At 37.6% G+C, this 24,210-nt stretch overlaps 1 protein-coding gene across 4 annotated transcripts; it reads right to left on the bottom strand.

Annotated features, from left to right (window-relative positions):
• Positions 1-264: 264 nt before the first annotated feature.
• Positions 265-24,003, bottom strand: ARMC10 (armadillo repeat containing 10). 4 transcript variants are annotated; one of them, XM_039848967.1, is made up of 6 exons: positions 23,700-24,003; positions 14,870-15,018; positions 12,185-12,319; positions 5,989-6,165; positions 2,556-2,627; positions 265-1,366 (listed from the first exon to the last, which is right to left on the bottom strand). In XM_039848967.1, the coding sequence occupies exons 1-6, from the start codon at positions 23,860-23,862 to the stop codon at positions 1,115-1,117; spliced, it is 948 nt and encodes a 315-aa protein (XP_039704901.1). In that variant the 5' UTR covers positions 23,863-24,003; the 3' UTR covers positions 265-1,114. The 4 variants fall into 4 exon arrangements, with proteins under 4 accessions (XP_039704901.1, XP_039704902.1, XP_039704903.1 ...); XM_039848968.1 differs by having other exon boundaries at positions 23,724-24,003; XM_039848969.1 differs by lacking the exon at positions 5,989-6,165.
• Between the last annotated feature and the right edge of the window lie 207 nt (positions 24,004-24,210).

The raw sequence follows: 24,210 nt of genomic DNA, 5'->3' as shown, positions 1-24,210 counted from the left end.
TTTAAAGTACTCTTAAAGCTTTGCCTTAAATACATTAATAGGAAGGCTTCTGCTTGCATAGTGGTTTACTTAATACTACGCATGGTGGTGGTTATGAACTTGAATATTATAAAACCTGGCTGAATTCAAATATATTAATAAATTGTTATAGTAGCTTATGGAATAAAAATGCTATGACAGCTGAGACATTTTCATATATTGTAATTCTAGTCAAGTAAAATATGGATGAAAATTAATAAAGTAGTGTCAGTTAAGGGGAGAAAATATAACTTTTTTCCTTTTTATTTAAAAAATTATTATAAAATTTATGCCATAGTAAAAAATTCAAACAGTAGAAGGTGTACATAGAAAAGTCATTTCCTCACTCCCCAGTCTCACTCCCAGGAGTCTATATCATTCTAGAAGTGTTCTATCCATAGATAAGCATAAATATTTTTCATTTAAAAAATACATCCATATTTCATGGGTGTCTTTCCACATTAGTACATTCAGACCTGCTTTGTTAAGACTACATAATTGATTTAACCACCTACCTACAGATGGACATTTTGATTAATTTCAGTATTTTATACACATGTCTTTACATACTGGCACAATGAATGGGAGTGGGTAAGTACTAGGGAACATTTCTTCTACAAGTTTACAATTTTCATTGACTAGAATAGATTCTAATGATTAGAATAGACTTTGGAAAGCAGTATGGCTAGGCTGGCGGGTGGACTCAAGAGCTTAGGATCTCACTGTTACTAAAAGAACAAGGTTATTCCTATAGCAGTTCTGAAACATATACTAATGCTCTCAAATCATAGCAAACAGAAGGGTAGCTTACATATAATAAGGTCACTGTCGCTTCATGTAAGGGAAATAAAGTATTTCAGCAAATAGCAACAAAGAAATAAATGTTTCAGAACAAGCTGTTATATTCATTTGGTATCAATAAAATGGTCCAAAATAAACCAGAAGACCATGGCAAGTTATACCTGTATACGTGATGAAACATGGTATTTACTGTTTAAATTCAGCAGCTGAAGGAATCTCTTTTAAGGAAGATGAAAAATGTTTCTGTGCATTACTTCCAGACTGCTTTACTTTTTGGAAAAATATGACCAACCAGTCAGAATTTAGGTATTATTGTTACCTTTTCCTTCACGTCTGCATCATGGTGATTAACTAAAGCTCTCATTTTTTGGGCACATTCTTCTCCATATAACAGGAAAAACAATGAACCTTTAGTGAAAGTAGGCTGAACAGCTAAATGGCCTTCCTTTTTGAGGCAATTATTTATATTCTGAAATAGTGTAAGAACTCGAAGAAGAATTTCCTTTGCCATGTGACCATCATAAAGAGAAAGGAATGATGAATCCACCTGAAATGGAAACAATGAGTATTATTTTAATATATAAAGGTATTTTTCATGTATTTTTTCACATTTTAAAACTGCACTGAATACATTTTTAAAATCTTGTCATAGAAAACTATCCTTAAAATTGTATAACATAAATGTAAAATCTTATACACCTCCCACATGGTATAACAATGGAAAAGAGGTTTTGTGCTTTAGCTGAAAAATACTACTTCCTTGGAATCCTAGAATGGAATCATTTGGAAAAACATCCATTTCCTTTTTAACATCCATCATACAGTCTTCATTAATTCACCATTTACTGTTCACCTACACTGCAGGGCACAGGGATGAGCAGATGAATACAACAGGATCCCTTTTTCCATAGGAGTTGAGGTCCATTCTATCTCTGCACTACCTTTGCTTCCTTCAGAACACTTATCACAGCTTTTAATTATCTTGGTTACATGTTTTTATTTCTTCTCCCTGCATCGTAAGCACCATGAGGATAAGCACCATGTTATGCTGTGCTCACTGGTATACCTGGGCACTCGGTCCAGCATCTGGCACATACCAGAGACTCAATAAATACTAGCCAGTCAGTGGATACTAAGATACATGAGAACACAAACAGATGTAAAAATGTAATTTTCCTAATTGAGTAGAGACAGAAACATAATTTTTCTAGGGAGAACTTTTCAAAAATAATTTTTAAAAGTAAAATATGCTCATTACAAAAAATTTAGGAAATTCATATAGGCAACCCCCCTGCCCCCCAAAAAAACCCCATCACAATATTGCTCAGAACTGAATGCTTGTGTTCTCCCCAACCCTCAACATGATGGTATTTGGAGGCAGGACCTTTGGGAGGTAATTAGGTTTAGATGAGGTCATGAGGGTGGAGTCTAGTCCCCTTAAAGAAGAGGGTGAGACCTGAGCTCTGCTCTGACATGTGAGGATATAGCGAGAAGGAAGCAGTCTGCAAACCTTGATGTGGGCCCTCACAGGAATCCAATTTGCTAGCACATTGATTCTGGACTTTCCAGCTTCCAGAACTGTGAAAAATTTTTGTTGTTTAAGCCAAAAAAAAAAAAAAAAAAAAAAGGCTCTTCAGAGATAATCCCTGTTAACATTTTAAAAGGGATAAATCTATGCAGATCTGTCTAAATCTCTACATTTGTATATTTACAAAACAAATATGTAAACTATTTACTTGGGCACCAAGTAGTCCTTCTGTCATGGCTGGATTTTCAGACAAATTCAAAAGCAATTTCAAAACTTGAACCTGAAATGAGAATAATACTGGTTTATTTCAGAGTAGCAAGCATGAATTTTCTCTCCCTGTCCTCTTCCCATGTCCACATTTTAAAGTCCTGCCCATGCTTCAAGGTCTGGCTCAAATTATCTCAATTCTATGGAGCCTTCTCAATTCATCTTATGTAAAAGCTACATTCCCCCCACCACACACACTTGTAACACTTGGCACCTCTCTCAGAGCACTTATCATACAGCAGTTTTATTTAAACCTTATTTTTTCAATTACAGTGTTAGGGAGCTAGGGAGAATGTTGTGAATGTCTTCACTATCCACCCCTCCCCCCACATGTGTACCTAACACTTGGTAAGCTTAACATGTATTCCATAAATGACCTTTATTATGATTACTGTTAGGTGAAATATCTTTGGAACAAAAAAGTACTGTCTCAAATTTCAGTTTATTTCTATTTAAAGTATAAAAATTTTGGAACAGTTTACCACTAAGACTAAAATCACAATATAGCTCTTTTTAGGTCGTAAATGAATCTTTGACCTTACCTTTTTTTAATCTGAAAAATGTTTTACAATCATTTAAATAGGCAGTGCTATGAATAAGCAGCAAACAAATGTTATATTAGAGCAAGTAGTTAAAATGTCAGCATTCTTATCAGTTATAAATGAAAAATTACTAATAAAAACATTCAAGTAGAATTCCTACTTTAAAAATAAAGGTCATGTAGAACTATACTTCTTTAAGATACCTGAAATTAACAGAAAGTGAGGAGCATGGAGGGGGTTCTGAAGTCAGAAAAAGGTGACAAATGGGTTCCCTACTAGACTTGGGAAGGAACCTGGATGCTTATTTTATAAAACTTTCTTGGATTAAGGCATTATGTGTTTACTATAGAACATTAAAAAAAAAAAGATAGAAAAGCACAAAGAAAAAGGAAATTCACTCATATTTCCATGACCAGAAATGATCATTATTAAGTTTCTGTATTCTTCCTCTGATCTTTACATACCTATCCTATATATTCACATATTCCTTTTATTATGTTGTGCATACTAATTTATTCATTAAGGAGGAGGATATATGGCTTTGCTTAATTTTATTTTTATCAACTATTGAAAATTTAATTAAATGAATAAATGGTCATGATAAATTTCAAACAGTGCAGAAGGGAACAAAGTAAAAACAAAAGTCACCGCCCTATCTGCCTGCCCCACTCCCCAGGGGAAACCACGGATAAGTTTCTTGTGTGTGTGGAGATCATGTTTTTCTAACAAGTACCCTCCATAAATTACAGCCTCTTAAGGTAAAGTGTAAAGATGACTTCTGACCTTTCTTTAGTGCACTTCCTGGAGTCACTGTCAGATTGGGTCTGGCCTGACTGGCTGCCAGCAACATGGAGAATAAGCATTAGGAATAAACATTTGTCTCCAACATCAATGAAGTTTTAATTAAGAAAACAGGGACGAGTTTTGAAATAGGATGATCCTGAACCTATTAAATAAGCCTGATGAAGTCAATAGAATGTAAAAGGCCCCCTAGTGGTAAACAGGGCAGGTTTACAACCAGGAAATAGGGTCGGCAATAGCTATTTAGTATCCCGAACTAAAATTCCATGTTGCTATCCTCTGTAGAAGGGAAGTAAACATGCAAAAGTATATAAAAAGTCAGAATACAACTACAGATTAAATAGCTATATGTATTTTGGTTTGAAACCATATTAAGTCCTGTCTTTCTCTTATGTGTGCCACCTTGTGGTGACTCCAGGATATTTATTTCAAGCCATTAGTTTTCTTTGCTCACCGCAGATGTAGTAAACACTAGGTTTATCTACATTAATTTTCCACTAGTATTTAGTTATGAACCAAAAAGTTATTATATAGTACAGTGAAATCGCTTATTAAAAATATGATTTTAAAGTCATTTTGGTGGTTATTTACTAAGAAAATGTCTAAAATGTTACATTTTCTCACTTACAAATGGATTACTATCCAAAGTTCATTTGCAAGTTGGAACTTTAAACTCATTTTTTATGAAGAAACAATGTTATAATTGGTTAGCTTCCCAGTCAGACCAAAAAAGCAAATTTTTTATCCCAGAAATACCGTACTAGGCAATGTAATGGAAAAACAAAACAAAAATAGAACATACTATTGTGGTGTGAGTCACCTTTTAAAAAGTCATAAAATATATTAAAACATAGACCATGTCTGAGACAGATCTACACAGCCCCCAGGACAGACTCGCCTGGCTTTGAACACAGTGTTCCTGAGGTTTTGGGTAAGGCAGCTACAGAGACAGGCAGAGGATTTTTCCTACAGCTGTAATGCCATGGGAGAGAGGGAAGGGAGTTTCCATGGACCATCAAAGGCTGGAGTAACCTTGTTCCACTGGAGAGATTGTGATGGGCGCGTGCCTTTTGGAAATTGTTGATGGATGGAACAATAACGTTAAAATATTGCTAATAAGAATATTACATTTAATTTTGAATGGCTTTGGGTACATCTTGGACCAGATCCAAATAAATTTGGCTACTGGAAACATGGAAAGCCCATATAAAAACATCTCAGAACAAATTTTAAAAGGACTATAGTAAGACTCTCCTGTAATCACAATTTGATAACCTCAGAAACAACTTCAGTGACATTGAATATTTGGAGTCTGGCTTCACATTTGGTATAAAATGCTTGTGCATTTCTCTCTCACTGTGCCAGAGAACAGACCAATATAGTAAAACACTGACAGATCAACACAACTAATCAGAACCTTTGATTAGACTATTCCGTTTTTATGCTATTTCTTGAAAAATGGCATTTGATAAGAATGCACACTAATATAAGGGATTACTCAAGTAACTTTCATAGGTTGTCTCCTGAGATCCTACTGAATTCAGCTCAATTTGTTGCCTATATTTACTTAACAGGTCAAAGAGAAGCACTGAGACATCCATTACTAAAACTTAAAAGTGGTTTTAGAAAGATTTTTCAACCAATAATGTCTGAATCAAAAAAATGTTTTTTTAACCCTAAGGTAGGCAAAAATTCAATTACCCAGCACTATCACTTAATCACAATGTTCCTATATATGATGGGTGGTGGCTAGCTACTTCACTTAAGTAAAAGGTAAACTGACTTGCAGAAAACCAAATGAATACCAATCTATTGATTAAGTGAAATAGATTATTTTCACAAGTCAATTTTGAAATTCAGTATAATGGAATAAAAATAATTTCTTTTTTGGACCCATGTAATGGTTTTTAATAAACTTTCGTTTTTTGAGGGCCATCAACTTAAGATAGGTGACCTGTAAATTCAATTCCAATCTTATAAGCTTGATGCTATTGCTCTCCGTACTTCAAATAATAACTGTTTCCTTTGTACCTTGGTGCTCCCGTTTCCTGTAAGCAACACTTGGAACAGGTCTGTAATGTAACCGTTCAGCATGTGCTGGTGGTCATTGGTAACTGTCATGTTTGTTAACAGTCTCAGCCCGGCCAGCTGCATGGGGGAGTTCAGGGGGCCAGAGAAGACATCCTCACAGACTTGATTCATGTATATCTGGAGGTAGGGGAAAAAAAAGTTAGCATCTTAGAATCTCCAAAATTTTTCTTTTGAAGAGTAACTTTTCTACAAAGTGGAGTAGGGCGACTGTTCAGGATAAGACTGGCTCCTCAGAAAAGATGACATTTCTATCCAACCCTCAGTTTGGTGACTTTTTTAAAAAGCCAGGCGCTGTGCTGAGCATTTCAAAAATATACCTCACTTAATTTGTAAGACAGCTCTAATGAGGTGGGTGTTATTATGGCCATCTTACAGAAAATGGCTTTAAAGTCTTCAGGGAACTGAAGATCCCAGTGTGAGAAATGTCCAATTACAGAGGCCATGTTCTCAGTACCAAGTGGCCTCTCATCTGTTGGGGGCCTCCCAACTCAGTCTACCTTTCTGTCATCTGGTCTGGGCACACCAGAATTAAGGAGGAGTTTGTGCGAGGCCACTTTGTATCATGGTAAGTACCTTAACAGTAAAGTCTAGGAGCTACATCAAGTTAGAAGAACAGGGTGTGGGGGGGTGGCGAGGAGGGCAGGGTGCAAAATGAAATAGAAGTCTTCGTTAGAGTCCTATCAAAAGCAAGCACAGGCAAAATATTTGGCCCACGGTTCTTACTGACATAGGTGTATGTATATGAACTACTTCACAATATTGTTAACCATCACTGGCACAAAGTAATGCAATGCTGGCAGTACTCTTATTTCACACATGACAAAACTAAATCCAGTGTCAGAGAAAATTTTCTGAAACTCTATTTCCTATGTCTGGCCATGATCTTTCTACTGTGGAAAAATTATATCTTACAGATAACTGGTATTCACCTAACTAAATCTGAACTCCACCAAACGTCCTAACTAGTAAGAAAAATTTCCTAATATAAAATGCTAAGAAATTACAAATTGTCCCATTAGCCAGTATTAACTTTGCTTTTCACCTTACGTACTTAATAATTTTTATTTGAAAAAAAAGTTGAGTGATGCAGGACGGGGCAGGGCATGCTCATCAGAGATCTGTGGGATTCAGGTGGAATATTCTTCAGTTTCTGATGTGCAGATGACAACTGGCTTCTGGATGTGTGGTTATTTGTCATCCTTTAAATTTCTGGCACGTAGTAAATATTTAATTTACTTTGTAGAACCACTGACAATCAGCAAAGAACCTGCTTATATCTGACCACATATTCTGGGAGCAGTTTCTTTAGCAGGCTGAATTCTTCACCTATGTCTAACTCTCATTTTGAAGAGGGGTAATTAGTCTCTTATGTACGGTTGCCAAAATAACAAAAGCACAAGTAAAAAATACTGTGATAAACATACTAAAAAATTCTTCCTTATTTGTCTGAAATTCACCTTTAATTGGGCATCCTGTACTTCTCTGGCAACCTCCCACCCACCTCCCTCACTCTCCACCAGTTCCTCTTCACTCTGCTCCCCAATCTCATTACTTCTTTTTACAGTGGGCAACATACAGTGAATTCAAAACAAAAGCGTCTCAATAAATTATTTTGCCATGGTCAGAAATCTGATATCATTACTATATCATGTGAAATTGTCCTTGCTGCTCCAGTCTGCAGAGTGAGAAAAGTCATATTTTTTTGTTTCTGATCTATGAAATATGGAATATATTTATAGTCAGCATTATAACTGCCTTGCCTTTCAGAGCTATTGAAGCTATGGCATTATCGGCCATAATGACATAGGGGCTCCCACTTAGTGGCTTTTACCAGGCAGAGCAAGAACCATTTCAGGGACCAGACTGTCTACCAGCTAGGTCGTAACGCACAAGCAGAACAGATGGGGTCCAGCTCTGCACTGCGTCGGGGCCTTGTGTTTTTTCACTACACTCCCTCCTTCCAGATCTAACAGTTACTGGGTGGCAGTGTGTCACTTATATTGCAACCAGCACATAGGAGGTGCTACAGTTACTGTGGTTGAGTAACAATTCACTGCAAAACCTAGTAGCTTAAAACAAAACAACAGTTTTGCTCAGGAATCTGCAGTTTGGGCAGGCCCTGCTCAGCAGTGTGTGCTGCTGGAGGACCCACTTCCCAGGGGCTCATGCATACCGAGGGGCGGGCTGTCAACTGGGAGTGCAGACTGAGCTGTCTTTCACATCTCAACCTCCCTCCTGGGACTCTGCATGGGAATGTGGGGGTTGCTAGAGCCCCAGGAGAAGCAGCCTCTTTGCCAGCTTACTACAGAACATAATGGCAGCATTATTCCAGAGATCGTCGGGACCCTACTAGGGGTCAAGAGAGAGGAAATGCAGACCCTACTTTGTGGCGAGGACAGCCCTTAGGAGATACTGTTACAGAATTTCTGTAAGAAAAACCTGCCACAGAAAGTGTGTTCGATCCACATTTGGTGAATAAACGTGTGTCTTGTAGCATGAAAAGCTGAGTTTTGGGCTCACTTTATCTCCACTGGTGCTTCTCTCTTACTTTAAAACCATGGCCTGGGTTCCTTGACCTCATCTCATGCAATGCCTTTGTCCTTCACTCACCTCAGCCAACCGGGAACCCAGCTTCATTTGTACCTGCAACCTGTGTTGGCCAACCCTGCTCAGCACCTCTCCAGATGGTCTGGAACCCCGTTAACGTGGATTTTGATCTTCATGCACTGCCCCCCCTGCACAGCTCCATTTCCCTCTCCACACACCTCCGCGGGGGGCTTCCCTGGCCATCTAGTCCAAACGAGTCACCACTCCCCTCAATAACTGGCTTGCTGCCATATTGTACTTGCCATAGCACTTATCACTACCTAAAATTATAATTTCCATGTGTTTCTTTACTAGTCATTGTTGATAGCTCTCCTCCTTCCCATCCCCACATTAAGTATGAAGCAGGAACCCTTCTGCCTGGTGGACCAGGGTTTGGTAAACATTTTCTGTAAAAGACCAGATATTTTGGCTTTGTGGGCTCTACGTTGTCTCTGCTGCAACCTCTCAACTCTTTCTCTGTATGCAAAGCAACCGCAGATGACACACAGCAAATGGCTGTGTTCTGGAAGGCACCAGCTCCTGAAACCAGTCATCCAGCTTCTGGGCCCCCTGACGTCACACAGCCAAGATGCAGTCTCCATACAGCTGATTGCTGCTGTTTCACCATGACTTTGAGGGTCAGCCCTGAGATGATCAGCGAATGGTTCTCCCTTGCAGGCCTGGGCCCTTCGCTCTTGGGTCGAAGCCAGCTTCATCTCCTCAGACCCTCTTCTCCATTGGCAAACCTCTTCAGAGCTGAAGCAGATTCCCATCTTTCCCCAGATCTTGCTCAGTGCTTGGATATTTCCCAGAAGATTTTTAATGTGCTGCCTCCTCAGGTGTCAAATTGCCCCGTCCACCATCACTGGAGGCAGAAACCCTCTCATCCTGTCCCTGTGTTCCAGATTTCCTCAAACATCCTGTAGATTATACACTGTGTCCATTCTGTTACTTGGCTGGTTCTTTGAATTTTATGGTTTATTTCTTTAAAAAATTATATTTTAAGTTCCCTACAAGCCTTTCTTGTACTGGTGTTCCTAGTGGCTGTCTGTTCTTGTGTTATGGATACAATATTGTCCTGAATGTTTCCGAAGGTTCCATTAGTTTAACATTTTTTACAGTTCTTGCCCATTTCTGAATTAGCACTATTACATCTGGGGCTGGTTATTTTCTTTATTTCTGCCTGTGGTCCTTCTGTCTTTACATGTCTGAGGAGCCTCTGAGGTCCCTGGAGGTCTATCCAAGTTTAGAAATGGAGAGCGAGGTTTATGAGTCTTTGGAGCTGATGTAGGATTCCTCTGCAGTTGTGTGGCTCTGTCGAATTTGCTATCTTCATTTTTCCTTATTCCCGACTCAATGGGTAGTCTTATCTTCAGTTTTGAGGATCACTTTCTGTTGGTCCTGCAGATAGATGAAAGCTGAACCAACTTTGGAGAATTCTTGATCTTTCAAAGGTAGATGACGTCACTAGGCCTAGGGATGATTTCTGGGGCCAGAGTAGGTGCCTCAGTTTTGTTTTTTTTTCTCTCCCCATAAAATGGGTAAGGAGTGGGTGTGATATTCTCATGTTTGGGAAGAATCCAGAGTCTTCAGCATTCTCCCTGAAATCATGGAGAATGTAGCTGACCACTGAGGAGTAGCTGAAAGCACCTGCATGACCTGACATCAACTCTTTCCAAGGAGTGTGCTCAGGGGGCTCTCCCCAACCCTGACCTCCACCGGCACTATCAACCACCAAGGTGGGGGCCCTGCGGCAGGTGCAGGGTCACGGTCCTGGGGTGAGGGGGATGGGACTCATGGTCTTGGAGAGCAGAGGGCATGGTCCCAGCAACAGGCACCTCATTCTCAGGTGTGGCAGTGGAAACCAGTCAGTACTAACTCTTAAATAACCAAATTTTTCCATGTTACTTTAATAAAGTAATGGCAGTAAAGCAAAGACAGATTAAATTTTTAATCTAGTTTCAAGATCTAAATAGTTACAAGTCAGCTGGTTCTCTTTGGTCACAATTTCATGACACACCCATCCTTTAAAAAAAATAGCATTTCTTTAGCTCTTTATAAATCATATTTTTTCATAAGATGCTGATGTCTTTCAAAGCATTTCCTAAAATGTCATCTTTATTATCTCTGAATCTTTTCACCATTTCAATGGTGAAAAGCAACAAGATTACTATATGGGCCAGCTGAGTTATTTCTGGAGCTGGGCAGAGGACCTGAACAGACATTTTCCCAAAGAAGACATACAAATGGTTAACAGTTTCATGAAAAGATGCTAAGCATCACTGATCATTAGGAAAGTGCAAATCAAAACCACAATGAGATATCACCTCACACCTGTAAGAATGGCTATGATCAAAAAGACAAGAGATAACAAGTGTTGGCGAGGATGTGGAGAAAAAGGAAACCTCATGCACTGTTGGTGGGAATGTAAACTGGTATAATGACTATGGTAAATAGTAAGGAGGTTCCTCAAAAAATTGAAAATAGAACTACCATATGATCCAGCAATCTCTCTTTTGGGAATGTATCTGAAGGAAATGAAATCACTATCTCTATGAGATATCACATTTCCATGTTCACTGGAGCATTATTCACAATAGCTAAGACATAGAATCAACCTAAATACCCGTCAATGGCTGAATGGATAAAGAAGATGTGATATACACAATGGAATATTACTAAAAAAAAAAAAAAAGGGAAATCCTGCCGTTTGCAACAACATAGATGGACCTTGGAGACATTATGTGAAGTGAAATAATCAGAGAATGATCTCACTTATATATACACATATACACATACATATATATACATATACACACATATATATATACACATATACACACATATATATGTATATATATATATGTATATATATATATGTATATATATGTGATATGTAATATATGTATATATATGTATATATATGTGTGTGTGTGTGTGTGTGTGTGTGTGTGTGTGTGTGTGTGTGTGTGTGTGTGTGTGTATATGTATATATATGTAACCTAAAAAACTAGAAACAGGGCAGCATGGTGGTTGCTAGGAACTATGGGGTATGTATAATATGTAACCTAAAAAAGCCTACTAGAAACAGGGGTAGCATGGTGGTTGCTAGGAACTATGGGGTGGGGAAAATAGAGAGACGTTGGTCAAAGGTACAAACTTCAGGTTATAAGACGAATAAGTTCTGAGGATCTAATGTACAACAGGGTGATTATAGTTAATAATGCTGTATTATATACTCGAAAGTTCTAAAAGAGTAGATCTTAAATGTTCTCACCACAGGGGGAGAAAAAAGGGCAATTATGTGAAATGATGGAGGTGTTAGCTAACGCTATGCTGGTAATCATTTTGCAATATATACGTGTATCTAATCATCACCTTAAACTCACACAATGTTATATGTCAGTTATATTTCAAGAAAGCTTGGAAAAAAGTAAAGGTAATTCTTGGCCATAAAGTATAAAGGATAGTCTACTAAAATTACATTATTTATCTTTGCTATTTTTCATTTATAGATAACCTCACACATTTGTGATTTCAGATAATTTACCTTTATCTTGATTTGATTTTCAACATTCACACTCAGGTTATTCAGTGCATTTAAAGCTTTCTCTTTAATACTGTGGTTGGGATCGTTGATTTTGCTTCCTACAATTGGAATACCACCCAATTCACGAATAATGACCTAAGAGGGAAAAAACAGGACCATAACTTCAATAGGCACCCCTATTCATTGAATTCTTTGCATATATACACAAACACAAATAAAAATCAATGACTATAAATAGCTTTCCCGTATACAATCTATAATTCTTATTTTTTTTAAAAATTTTACCATCCATATTATAAAGAAAATCAACTGAAAATAAAATTAAGATATGTAATTATTTAAACTATAGCATGGTGATATACAATGAAGATTTGCAGAGCTGTAATGATCTCAAAGCAACTTAGAAAATTTTTTTGAGATTAGTTATATGACTTATCTATGACATGTGAATTTGGAAAAGTACTATGATTTAGAATACTAAAGCAGTGTTTTGATAAAATGTGTTCTTTGGAACACTAGTCCTTGGAGATGTTAAAAGATGTTCCATTTTTAAAAAGGGAGGTTTTGTGGTTAAGTGTGAGAAACTTTGGGTATAACAAGAGTAAACATGTTTCTTTACTGTAATGCATCAATGCTCATGTGCACAGGGAAATCTCTTAAGAGAGGAGTACGGAATATGTACAGATGACCCTTGAACAACAAAGGTTTGAGCTGCATGGGTCCACTTACTCATAGATTTTTTTTCAATAAACACTGTAAATGTATTTTCTCTTCCTTATAATTTTCTTTATAACATTTTCTGTTCTCTAACTTACTTTAATTGTAAGAATACAGTTTATAATATATGTAACACACTAAATATGTGTTAATCAACTACCTGTGTATATCATTGGTAACAGTAGGCTATTAGTTAGCAGTTCAGTTTTTGGAGACTCAAAAGTTATATGTGGATTTTCAACTGTGTGGGGGGTGGGAGTACAACTATTTCTATAAAATATACACAAAAAGAAGGTCATTTTTCAGTGTCAGGAGTGAAAGCAACACCTATTAACATCTTTCAGAACTGGAGCTGCATGCAGTTTGAAAAACTGTGTCAAAATTTTCAAAGGGAAAATAACCTGGGGGTTTCTCACGATCGATTGCAACACTGTGTTACAATGTACCTTTGGCCCCAACATCAGAAAGACATATGGATTGCTTTGATTCTTACAAGAAAATGACTACTGTCAGACCAAGACATGACACTTTCAGAAAAGGAGAAAAAGTATTTTGCCATCATCCACTGTTAACCGGCAGCCCCATTCACCACTCTATTGTGAAGGGCGGGCATAACACTGAGAGAAGAAAACCTTTTCCTTGGTGATTCCGGGTCCTGGTTTTTCCCAAGAACTTGTGGTTACTAGAAAACGTTTTTTGTTTTTGTTTTTTAAACTGTACTGCTAAAGCAAATAAAGGTACTATAATTGATGAGGAGGGGCACTAACTCCCATTACCCAAGAAAGTACTTATTCATCAGTGGCTACTGACTCACTATGAGTGCAGTTTGTTTCAGAGGGATATAAAACTATGGCAACAGAAATACCCTACATGGGCATGCTAATAAATTAGTCATCATCTGTTGTTTTTGTTTGCCTGGCACCCCAGTTTCCACCAGGGTAGACATGGCACTTCCTCTATCTCATATAGTCCCTGGTGGGACTGCTGGTCAACTGTGTTTACATCCATCCATGATATTTGGCTGATGGATGCTCATGTGAGCCAAACCTTGCTAATCATGGTCCATAGTGCCTTGATCCAGCAAAGGGGTGGCTCCTGATTCTGGCACAGCAGCTCCACCTTCTGGATTATGAGCTACAGGGATGAAGGCTTGAGAGGCCAGTGGCTCTCTTTCCATCCCCGTGAAGAAAACCTCTTTGTGGCCAGAGAGACAAAGACCAATATACAAAAAGAAGCAGGGGTAAGCAAAGCCAAAAGATAGAGAAAGAGAGTTCTGATAACACTTTCGGTAAGCTTAAACTGTATTCATTGTGCCTGTACCAATGCTATTCTTGGATGTCCAAGTTAACTAGGCTCAATATATTCTCTTTTTGGTTTAAAATAATTTAAGCTAGATTCTGTCACTTGCAACTGAAAGAATGTGAGCAACACACAAAGAGTCTTTATATTTCATTATAAATCTCTAGAGCTTTACAGTAAACCTTGCCATACTGCAGAAAACTGAAAGTATAAATTCAAAATAATTTTGTATTCATGACAAAAACAAAGGGCATTAGCTAAAAATATCTACAAAAATTACTCTTATGGGGGCAGAGGCTGGAAGAAAGTATTTGAATTAAGCTCTTTAGTCTTGGTGTTAAGTCTCTACTTGTAGAAGCTGTTTATATTGATTAGTGGTTGGTAAGTGGTCCAGGGACCACCTGCCTCAGAATCACCCTCATAAGAGCTATATAAAGTGTAAAGCATGTACTTAAATGTTATATGTGTTCACTGTCCTACCTCTGAATTTTAAATAATTAAAAAGGCCATGAAATGCTAAGTGTTAATTAGATACTTATTAAAAGTATGATACCTATGACCAACTTAATAGGTATCTAGAAACCTATTAATAATCACATTACTATGGTCACAATTACTGCTGGTGTGTAAGAATGGGAGGAGCCAGTTTGCTGAGACTATGGTACTTACCTGGTTAGCTGAAAAGGCTGCATTGTTACCCAGAGTGACCAAAGCTCTTTCAATAATTACTGGATCCTCGGTTGACTCAACCAGGTAAAGAAGTTTCTGAAGTTGTTCAGCATTTAGGACATCATCACATGAACCATTGGTTAAATCTTCTGTATGAGAAAAAAATTAAAGTTCACTTAAAATCAATATGAGATTTAAAACATTTTAAAAACAGTATTGAATGCATACTCTGATGTCAGGCACAGTGTTAAGCATTATATGTGCTTCATCTCATTTAATACTCAAGTAACTGTAGGAAGAAGATACTATTATGATTCTCAATTTACATATGGGAAACTGAGGCTTACAGACATTAAGAAATTAGTCACTTGGTATTTCCTCTTAGTAAGACACTGCATGCAAATAATATATACCCCTGATGCCAACTGCATTGTTTCTTTTAAAAATCAGGTACACCCATCCAGTGAAACACTTGCCTATAGTAATAAGGTTTACATTAGGCAGAACTTTTTTGATCACGATTTTAAGAGCACCTCAGGCAGGAGAAAAGTTATGGCAGTAACCCAATTGTGTTTTCTGGTGTGGCATTTTTGTTTGGTTTATAAGAACAAAGCATTGATGGATGCTAGAAAAAAAGTCTTGCTGGGGGTGATGACAAAAGAAATCATTTTGAGTAAAAGCTAGAATAGTTAAATGCTGGATCTGCTCAGTGACTTTTAGAATTTAGCTCTAACTTTTTTTTTTTTTTAAACCCTCTTTACAGAAATCACCGCAGGAAAACCAGAAACCATTTTTATAACACAATTGTGTTATAAACATAGAACATGATTCTTTAAAAGTGAAACTATGATGATAGGTCAGACAGTGTATGTGCTCACAGGACACTGTTGGGAGTGGAGGGTGGGGGAGAGGAGAAGGTTATATAACAATAGGTACTATATGATGTCACATCTGTGCTTTTTCCTTTAAAACTATACCAATTTATTTTCTAAGTAGTCAAAATTTGGTGGGGAAAAGTGTCAAACCATAGAATTTTCACTTGAAAGGAGGGGGTGCAATGTGGTAGTTTAAAGTAAGCCAAGGCTAAGGCACCATCTAGCTCTAACTCCAGCTAAGCTACTGAACTTCTCTAAGCCTCATTTTCTTCATCTATTAAGTGGGAGTTAATAGTGCCTACAATACTGTGCAGGTCTGGGATAGTTTTGTTATTATTTTTATTAAGACGACACAAAACTGGTTAATAACAAAATTGGCTCTAGAATCCAGATATTTTCACTTCCCCTATACCACTATTCCACTTAGTCATTTAAATTTTGTACATAAATGCTAACTTCTGTGCTTGCATTTGTAATAAAAACGGTGTTACTTTTTCGGTAAAGAAATAAACCTAAAACTCTCAACACTTTAGAGGATGGTGATCACCAAATACCCAGCTTATCCACTGGTGAATTTTTGAACTGCTATTACATGGTGAGGCAAACCTGTGTGTCCTAGTTCTCCACTTAGCTTTGTACCAATAAGACTGTAAAAGAATTTCAGGTTCAGTGGTTCACCATCTCCTCGAGTAAACTGAGGAAAATTATAATTCTCACAGGAAATGAAAAGTGACAACCAAATAATAACATTATAGCAAGATAAAGTTCAAGATAATTGTCATGATACAGACTCATTCCAACCAAGTAATATGCTTACCTGTTTATGTAGTCTTATGTCTTTCATTAAAATTATCTCCATATAGGCTTCTTGCTAGATGTATTCTTAGTTTTTAAAGTTTTTATGAAAGCTATCATGAATGAGATCTTTTCAACTAAATTTTTGAATTGGTTATTACTTATATACGAAAAGCTATTGATTTGGATATATTTATCTTGTACTCAAATTACTTTATTAAACTCTACTTCTAAAAGTTAATCAGTTGATTCTCTTGGGTTTTTTCCAAATAAGTTATTATGTCACCTACTAATTATAATTTTGTCTCCTTTCTAATATTTACACATTTGTTTCTTGTCTTCTCAAGCTAGCTATGACTCCAGGATAATAACGAATAGTAGTTGTGGCAGCAGGAACAATTCTTCTCTTGTTCTTGAATTTAGTAAAGATGCTACTAGTGTTCCACCATTAAATATGTTTGCTTTTTGGTTTTTGATGGATATTCTCCATCAACTTAAGAACATTTCCTTCTATTTATTCCTAACTTGCTGAAAGTTTTTATCAGAAATAATATTCAAATGCTATTTTATTATGAGGTCATCATGTGTTTTGCTTTTAATCTATTAATGCAATAAATTACACTAGTATATTTCCTGATATATTATTGGTATATTATATATTATTATATATAATTGATATGTTATTAAGTTACATATTATATTTATAACATTATATATAATTAATATATTATATAGTTACTTTAATTCCCTGATGGAGTTAATTTGCTAACATTTTATATAAGATTTTTATATCTTCATTTATAATTAAGACAGATTTATAGTCTTTTCATGCTATCCTTGTCAGGTTTTGCTGTTAGATTGTTGAATTAATTGCGACGATTTCCATCTTTTCCAATGCTCTTGAATAGTCTCAACAGTATAGTAATTACAAATTTCTTTAACTTTAAGGCAAAGAAAGATCATCTGGTGCTGGTTCAAGATTGTGATGTAGGAAGGTACTGAAATCACCTCTTCCCATATGTACCCCAAATCTACAGCTAAATGGGGAACAAATCCCTCAGAAAGAAATCTGGAAACTGAGTGACTCCTACATATCGGACAAATGAGAAAAAAAAAAACACATCAAAATAGGTAGAAGAGGCTGAGACACAATTTCGCCCTAAACCCATACCTGCTGCAGCAAAACACAACTGGGAGGGAATTCACAGCTCCCAGATTCTTCCAGAGGAGTGAAGGGCCCCATATCCTGTGCCCCAGTTTTAAGACTACCACCTGAGAAATGGGCCCTCAAAACATCTAGCTTTGAAAGCCAATGGGACTTCCCTCCACAGGACCCACAAGGCTAGAGCAAATTAAAAGACAGTAAATGGCTTGAGCAGATTCCCTAAGGCTAATACCCCAGGGAGCAGCAGAGGTAGTAGACTGAAACCAGTTTTTTCCTGAAAGAGGTATATTTGCTTATCTAAATAGTTGTGGCCTGAGGAGCAGGCTTCAATTTAACATACAAAGGAAGCCCAAATTAGTAGAAGGAAGGAAATAAAAACTAGAGCAGAAATAAATGAAATAGAGACTAAGAGGGAGAAAATTCTTCCAAACTCATTTTACAAGGCCAGCATTACCCTATACCAAAACCAGACAAGGATGCCACAAGAGAAGAAAATTACAAACCAATATCTTTGAACAAAGATGCAAAAATCTCAACAAAATAATAGGCAAACCAAATTCAACAATACATTATAAGGTTCATACAACACAATCAACTTAAATTTATTCCAGGAATGCAAGGATGGTTCAACATTTGCAAATCAGTCAACATGATACACGATTTTAACAAAATGAAAGATAAAAATCATATGATCATCTCAATAGATGCAAATGGCACTGGACAAAATTCGACACCTAGTTTTGATAAAATCTCTCAACAAAGCAGTATAAAGGGAATGTACCTCAAAATAATAGCTATGACAAGCCCACAGCTAAGAAACATCATACTGAATGGTGAAAAGATGAAAAATTTTCCTCTAAGATCAACAAGACAAGGATTCCCACTCTGGCTACTTTTATTCAATGGAGTATTATTCAACAGAGGTACTAGCCAGAACAATTAGGAAAGAAAAATAAAAGGCATCCAAATTGGAAAAGAAAAAGTAAAACTGTCAATATTTGCAAATGACATGATACATATATAGAAAACCCTAAAGTCTCCAGACATAAACTCACACATACATGATCAATTAATTTGTGACAAAGGAGTCAAAAATATACAATGGGGAAAGGACAATCTCTTCAATAAATGATGTCAGGAAAATTGGACAGCCACATGCAAAATAATAAAGCTGGACTACTATCTTATACCATACAAAATATAAACTCATAATGGATTAAAATCTTGGGTATTATCAAAAAGACAAAAAAATAAGTGTTGGCAAGTATGTAAGGGAACCCTTCTGCACTGTAGGTAAGAATGTAAATTGGTACAGCCATTATGAAAAACAGTATGGAGATTCCTCAAAAAATTGAAAATAGAACTACCATGTGACTCATGACCCAGTAATACCACTTATGGATATTTATACAAAGAAAATGAAAACACTAATTCGAAAAGATATATGCATCCCCATGTTCACTGCAGTATTATTTACAATGGCCAAGATATGGAAACAACCTAAGTGTCCATCAATGGATGAATGGATAAAGAAAATGTGGTATATACATACAATAGAATATTATTCGGCCATAAAAAGAATGAAATCTTGCCACTTGCAACAACATGGAAGGACTGTGAGGGCATTTTGCTAAGTGAAAATGTCAGACAGAGAAAAATACCACATGATTCCTCTTACATGTGGAATGCAAGGGGAAGGGAGACCAAACCAAGCTCACAAAAACAGAGAACAGATCTCTGTTGCCAGAGGTGGAGGGTTGTGGGGAGGTGGGTAGAGTAGAGGAGAAATGAGTGAACTGTTCTTTTTTTAAGTTTAAATAAACTGGAAAAAAACAAAGGATTTAACTCAGGAATAGACAGATAAAAGAGACGCATAGCGCAAGGTATGGGAAAAGTGCATGTGGCTTCTATGTCCTCTCTGGGTGTGCCACTCACCCAAATCTCCACATGTCTACTAACCCAGAAGGTCTCCAAATATCATCCTTTTGGGTTTTTATGGAGGCTTCACTACGTAGGCCTGACTGAAAGCCGTTGGTGATTGACTCAATCTCCAGCCCCTCCCATCTTCCTGGAGGACAGAGAGGTGTGACTGAAAGTCCCAATCTTATAATCGCAAGGTTGCTCCACTGAAAACCAGCCTCCACCCTTAGGCACTTTCCAAAAGTCATCTCATTAATATAACAAAAGACACACTTTTATGGCTCTCATCACTTAGAAAATTCCAAGGGTTTCAGGAGCTCTGTGCCAGAAACGCGGATGAAGAACAAATACATATTTCTTATCATAAATCATAATATCGCAGCAACTATATGCTGCCTACAAGGGACTCACTTCAGCTTTAAAGACACACAGATGAAAGGGATGAAAAAAGATATTCCATGCAAATGGAAAACATGAAAAAACTGAGATAGCTAAACTGATATCAGACAAAATGGATTTTAAGACAACGACGGAAATAAGAGACAAAGAAGGACATTATATAATGAATGATAAAAGGGTCAATCCAACAAGAGCATAACATTTGTAAATGTTTATGCACCCAACAGAGGAGCACCTAAATATATAAAGCAAATATTAACAAACCTAAAGGGAAAAATCGTCAATACCCCACTTTCATCAATAGACCATCTAGACAGAAATCAATCAGGAAACATTGGAGATAATAGACCAGGTGGACTTAACAGACATTTATAAAACATTCCATCAAAAAGCCGAATATAATTCCCAAGTGTAGATGAAACATTCTGCAGGATAAATCATGTTAGGCCACAAAACAAGTCTTAATAAATTTATGAGGACTGAAATCATATCACATCTTATCTGACTACAACAATATGAACTAGAAATAAATTACGAGAAGAGAAGTAGAAAAATCAGAAATATGTGGAGATAAAACAAAATGATACTGAATAACCAATAAATCAAAGAAATCAAAAAGGAAAATAAATATGAGACAAATGAGAATGGAAATACAACATACCAAAACTTATAAAAATGTAGCAAAAGCAGTTCTAAGAAAGAAGTTCATAGTGATAAGCATTTTGAATAACCTAAGTTATATCTTAAGGAACCAGAAAATAAGAACAAACTAAGCTCAAGGTTAGAAGAAGAAAGAAAATAACAATGATCAGAAGAGAAATAAATGAAATAGCAAAAAAGATAAACAAAATTAACAGCTGGTTTTCTTAAAAGATAAACTAAGACAAAGCTTTAGTTAGACTCATCAAGCAAAAGAGACTGAAATAAAATAAAAAATGAAATAGGAGACATTACAATAACAGGAATACAAAAAATCATAATAAACTACTATAAACAATTATATGTCAGCAAATTGGAGAACCTAAAAGAAATGAAAAAATGCCTAGAAACATACAAACTACTAAGACTGAATTATGAAAGAATGGAAAATCTGAACAGACCAATTACTAGTAAGAATATTGAATCGGTCATCAAAACTTCCCAACAAACGAAAGTCAGGGAGCAGAAGGCTTCATGGTGAATTCTACCAAACATTTTAAAAAAGATATAATACCAACCCTTCTCAAACTCTTCCAAACTCATTTTATGAGGCCAGCATTACACTGATACCAAAATCAGAGAAGGAAAGTACAAGAAAGGAAAATTACAGGCCAATATACCTGATAAGTACAAATGCAAAAATCTTAAAAAAAAAAAGAAAAGAAAAGAAAAAAAGGCAAACAATACATTGAAAGGATCATACACTATGATCAAGTGGGATTTATACCTGGGATGCAAAGATAGTTCAACATCCACAAGTCAATCAATGTGATACACCACAGTAACAAAATGAAAGACAAAAATCCTATGATCATCTTACTAGGGGCAGAAATAGCAGCTGACAATATTCAACCTCCATTCATGACAAAAATTCACAACAAAGTGAGTATAAAGGGAATGTACCTCAATGTAATAAAGTCAGGTATGATAAGCCCACACTCACATCATACTCAAAGGTGAAAAACTGAAAGTTCATGAGCAAGACAAAAATACCCACTCATTACTTTCATTCAACATAGTACTGGAAGTCCTACCCAGGGCAATAAGACAAGAAAAATAAATAAAAGTATCCAATCAGAAAAAAAGAAGTAAAACTCTATTTACAGAAAACATTATATACTGAAAATCCTAATGACTCCACCAAAAAACTGTTAGAATAAATGGATTCACCAAAGTTGCAGGATACAAAATCAACATACAAAAATCAACTCCATTTTTATGCATTAATAACAAACTATCAGAAAGAGAAACTAAGAAAACAATCCTATTTACAACTGTATCAAAAAGAATACCTAGGAATAAATATAATCAAAGAAGTTAAAGACTTGTATGTGTACTATAAACTATAAAATATTGATGAAAGAAATTGAAGATGACACAAGTAAATGGAAAAATATTCTGTTCTCACAAATTGGAATAATTAATATTAATAAAATGTCTACATCGCCCAAAGCAATCTACAGATTTAATGTAATCCTTATCAAAATTCCAATGGCACTTTTCATAGAATAAACTACCCTAATATTTGTATGGAACTACAGAAGACCCCAAGTCTTCGTCAATGTAATTGAGAAGGTATGAGTCCAGGCTAACTTACCATTTACTTATACAGAAACATCTCTGACACAAAGACAACAAATTAGGATTTGCAAGTAAGAATAAGTGCATATCTTTTTTAAAAAATGGATTTTTCCCTTATGCCAAAAGGAACAGCTCCCCCACCCCTTTTCTTAGAGCATTGCTTTGAGCAAACTTGTAATTTCTTTGTCTGTCTCTGATATAAATATACATCTTTTTAAAAGCTAGGTAAACTTCTTGCCAGTTTACAACCCAAAAAAGTCTAAGGGACTTTGGGATTATCTGTTTGAAACATCAAGGAAGATGGAGCTGATCTTGTCTCTATGAGTTTAGGTTTGGCACATGGCTCCATGTTGTAACCACCTGTTTATCATAAAGATACTGAGAAATCTTATTTTCCCTCTGGATAAAGGCAATTAGTTAACACAAATAGCCACCCCAACTACCAGTGAATTTAGGATGAACTATGAGTAGCAAATGGTGCTGTCAAGTCCTCTTAAGGACAAGTTGTTTATCTTGAGAACACGTAGGTAATACGAAATAGGTTACATCTGTTTGGGTACATAAAGAGGTGAGAATTCTATCTTTGCAATCCCATTAGCAGATTGCCTGTGATGGGTGTAGCAATCTTGTTTAATGCTTATTCCATAATAAAGCTATTTAGTTCTTTTCTACATTTGTAAAGACGAGTTTCTTGGTTGGCAGATTGTTTTTAATTACTGCCCTAACAGCTTCCATGACCTTAACTATGTCTCCAAAACATTCAGCAAATTGTTAGAATCCTCTTCAATGCACCAATCAGATTCTGGTCAGAAACCTAATACTGTACTTGTCCGCCAGGAGAGTGGCAATTGTTCCATTTTGAAATAGCTATATTTACATCTATCTCCAGCATCTCTCTGCAACTCTGCATACATATGGACCACGGTGACTTCAAGGTACCTCCCTTTTCAGAGTATGGGCTGAGTCCAGGCAGAACTGTCCCCCTCTGGAGTCCTCTCTGCCAGGGTAATTGCACGCATAATTTCATGTACTGCTCGAGGCTCCGCCAACACCCTGTCCAGAGCCTGGGAATCCCTTCGGTAACAGAACCGCCGGGGGCAAGCTTTAACACAAGAGGCAATCAACATGCTTTTGAGAAACCTAATCCTCAGCTGTGACGCCGGACTCGGGCAGGAAAGTTGGGCAATTTTTCATTCCAGGATTTTGAACAAAGAAGTGGAGGCAGGGAGGCGGCTCAGAACCCTACACACACCCAATCGAGCGGACAATCTGCCCACTACACCTGGGCCTCCCTTGTGCCTGGGCTCCTTGCACTTGGAGCACAGGCAAGCCACGAGCGCCGGCGGCGTCTTCGACCCCCACCCCTAGGGTGCCCTTGTCCCCCGTCCCTACCCACCTGCCGGGCACCCTGTGGCCTCACCTGCGGACCTCGAGGGGCGCAGCCGGAGCCCGCGGCCGCCTCGCCGCTGGCCCCGCGTCAGCCTGTAAATGCAGTAGCAGGCGCCGGCCCCGAGGAGCAGGCCCGCCGCCACCCAGCCCGCGTCCCGGGCGCCGCCCATGTCGCCGCCGGAGCCAGGGCACAGCGCGGGGCCTGGAGCAGGAGGCTCTGCGGGGCGGACGCAGGGGTCTGCAAAGCCAGCGGGAACCGCCGCCCCAGGAGCGGGAGCCCGACCGCGGGAGGAGAGAGGAAATGGGAGTCCAAGCTCCGCCTCCCGGAAGCGGCGCTGCTAGAACAGCAGCACCGCCGCTCCGTCCCCGACGCTGCCGCGGCTCCGTAGAGGTGGGGCGTGGGGCGGCTCGAGGGGAGCCGGACTCCGTGTAGAACTGCACACACTGGGCGCCCGGAGGGAACAGACAGGGACTGCCGCCGCCCGGAGGCGGGCTTCCCAGCACTTCCTCCCAGGCCC

The sequence above is a fragment of the Pteropus medius genome, unplaced genomic scaffold (assembly GCF_902729225.1).
Source record: "Pteropus medius unplaced genomic scaffold, Ma_sr-lr_union100, whole genome shotgun sequence".
NCBI lineage: Eukaryota > Metazoa > Chordata > Mammalia > Chiroptera > Pteropodidae > Pteropus > Pteropus medius.
The sequence above is the reverse complement of the archived record's forward strand: the minus strand, read 5'-3'. Positions and strand labels throughout refer to the sequence as shown.

Bases quoted from the DNA above. Each gene is read 5' to 3' on its own strand.
- ARMC10 (XM_039848967.1), bottom strand. From the start codon at position 23,862: ATGGGCGGCGCCCGGGACGCGGGCTGGGTGGCGGCGGGCCTGCTCCTC. The intron at 12,320-14,869 runs GTAAGTACCATA...TTTCCCTCTTAG, and splicing joins CAGCCTTTTCAGCTAACCAG to GTCATTATTCGTGAATTGGG. The intron at 6,166-12,184 runs GTAAATTATCTG...CCCTACCTCCAG, and splicing joins AAAATCAAATCAAGATAAAG to ATATACATGAATCAAGTCTG.